The following is a 2,087-nucleotide window of genomic DNA, read 5'->3' as shown; positions in this document are numbered from 1 at the left end:
TAATGGGAAATGGGCACAGTTAACCTGAGCCTTCATCTCCTCAGAGGATGAGGCTGGAGCAATCCAACCCCTCCATCACAAAGGAGTTGGAACGACGATTGTGGAGGCCTCAACTCCTCCGCTCCACCCAAACCTCCCCCAGCCCTCAAGAAGGGGAGTACGAGTGGAGATATCCCTCCCCTGACCCCTCCTTAAGGGGAGGAGGACAGATATGACACTTCCCCTAATCCCCACAGGAAACAAGGAGAGAAATGATCCTTACCGACAATCGACAATTTAGGGTGCGGAGGCCCCGACAGAGATTTCTCCGCTCCACGGAGTTCTCCTCCAGCCCTCACCAAGGTGAGCACACACAGAGACCCTCACGTCCCCCTCCATTGCGGAGGAGAGACGGAAATGACTCCTCATCCCCACACAGGGTGAGGGCGGAGGCAGCCCGGCCCCTCCGGCCCGGAGGAGAGCGACACGGCCCGCTCGGTAACGTGAGGGGAACGGAGAGCTCCCGGTGCCCCCAAATGAAAGATGGAGATCCCCAGCAATCCTCCAGGATGAGAAGGTTGGAGTCTGCCCCGCTAATCCTGCAGGGATTCCCTCACGGCATCTCCCAGGACGAGGAGCACTGGAGAGCCCGACATCACCTCCATCCCCATCATTCCCTGGGGCGCCATTAAAGGCACAGGTACAACCCCCCGAGTCCATCTCCAACGTCCGCTATGAGACGGACAGAGACCCCGCGAGCGTCCCCCGGCTTGCACATGAAATAAAGTTGATCAAAATCTGGCAACTCATAACAGGCTTGGAGTAATTAATTATTAAAATGTGAACAAGTTGGGCTCGGGTGCTCCACTGTGGGGCTGAGGGCGAGACCACGCCCCCTCAGCGAGGGTTCCGCCCCTCACGGAGTTCTCGCGAGAGTTGGCGGCGCGGGCGGGTCCCGCCCGGAGCCTCCGCCGCTCCCTCAGCGCACCCCGGCTCGGCCCGGTCCGGCCCGGTTCGGCTCCATCCGCTCCCTCCACCGGCCCCACTTCCCTCAGCCCTTCCCGCCCCCTCAGTCCGTTCCCTCAGCCCTTTCCGCTCTCACATCCCGTCCCTTCTTCCTTCCTCCCGCTCCCTCAGCCCTTCCCAATCCCCGATCCCTCTCCCCTTCCCTCAGCCCTTCCCTCTCCCTCAGCCCATTTCCTCTCCCCTCAGTCCGTCCCCGCTTCCCCCAGCTCTTCTCGCTCCCTCAGCCCGTTCCGGCTCCTCTCAGCCCGTCTCGCCATGAGCTTCCTCTTGTGAGTGTCCGGGTTCCCCTCAGGGAGGGTCCTGAGGCGGCCCCAGGGGGGAAAAAGGACCTGGGAAGGTTATTTGTGGCAGAGGGGTTTGTGGAGGGATGGAGAGCTGCTCTCTGAGGGGCTTCAGGAAGGGAAGGATTTTGGGGAGGCTCTGAGGGGGCTGCTGAGTGCCATGGGGCGGAGGTGAAGGGATTCGTGAGGGGAATCCTGAGCTTTGAGGGGAGGATTGGGAACTCCAGGAGCTGAGGAAGGCACAGGGGGAAGGTTTAAGTGGGATCGTGGAGTGGTTTGTGCTTGGGGGGTTCCTGAGTGTTGTGTGGGGAGAGGAAACCCTTGAAAAGAATCCTTGGGAATGCACAAGGAGGGGCTTCCTCCCCTGTGGGAAACTGTGACAGAACCAGAGGAAAGGGGCCTCAATTTGCACCAGGGAAGGTTTAGGTTGGATTTTATGGAAAATGGGAGTCCCCATCCCTGGAAGCATCCCAGCCACGGGTGGATGTGGCTCACAAGGAGTGCTGACCCTGAGGATGGTGCTGCTCTCGGGGATCTTTTCCATCCTCGTCGGCTCCCTGCTTCTGTGGCAAAGTGGAAACGCTTCTCCCCTCCTCAGTGGAAGCCGCTCTTCGAAAACATTCAAGCCAAAGAAGAACATTCCAGAAGGATCCCACCAGTACGAGCTCCTCAAACACGCCGAGGCCACGCTGGGCAGCGGCAACCTGCGGCAGGCGGTGATGCTGCCCGAGGGGGAAGACCTCAACGAGTGGATTGCTGTGAACAGTGAGTCCTCTGAGAGAGGGAAAACCCCCAAAACCC

General features: G+C 60.1%; 1 protein-coding gene and 1 long non-coding RNA gene across 2 annotated transcripts in view; both read left to right on the top strand.

Moving 5' to 3' along the window:
* The first annotated feature begins 6 nt into the window (after positions 1–6).
* On the top strand, positions 7–791 carry LOC117243811. The gene is made up of 2 exons (XR_004495720.1): positions 7–342; positions 419–791. It is a non-coding gene; the product is annotated as an uncharacterized LOC117243811 (long non-coding RNA).
* Positions 792–915: 124 nt separating this feature from the next.
* Positions 916–2,087, top strand: part of LOC107199276 (MOB kinase activator 1A) — an 8,284-nt gene continuing 7,112 nt past the window's right edge. The window contains exons 1-2 of the mRNA XM_015616611.2: positions 916–1,274; positions 1,885–2,051. Coding sequence (XP_015472097.1) covers positions 1,261–1,274; positions 1,885–2,051 — 181 coding nt within the window. The 5' untranslated portion in view covers positions 916–1,260. The remainder of the gene's footprint in view (positions 1,275–1,884; positions 2,052–2,087) is intronic.

The sequence above is a fragment of the Parus major genome, unplaced genomic scaffold (assembly GCF_001522545.3).
Source record: "Parus major isolate Abel unplaced genomic scaffold, Parus_major1.1 Scaffold547, whole genome shotgun sequence".
Classification (NCBI taxonomy): domain Eukaryota; kingdom Metazoa; phylum Chordata; class Aves; order Passeriformes; family Paridae; genus Parus; species Parus major.
This window is presented reverse-complemented; position numbering and strand designations above follow the sequence as displayed.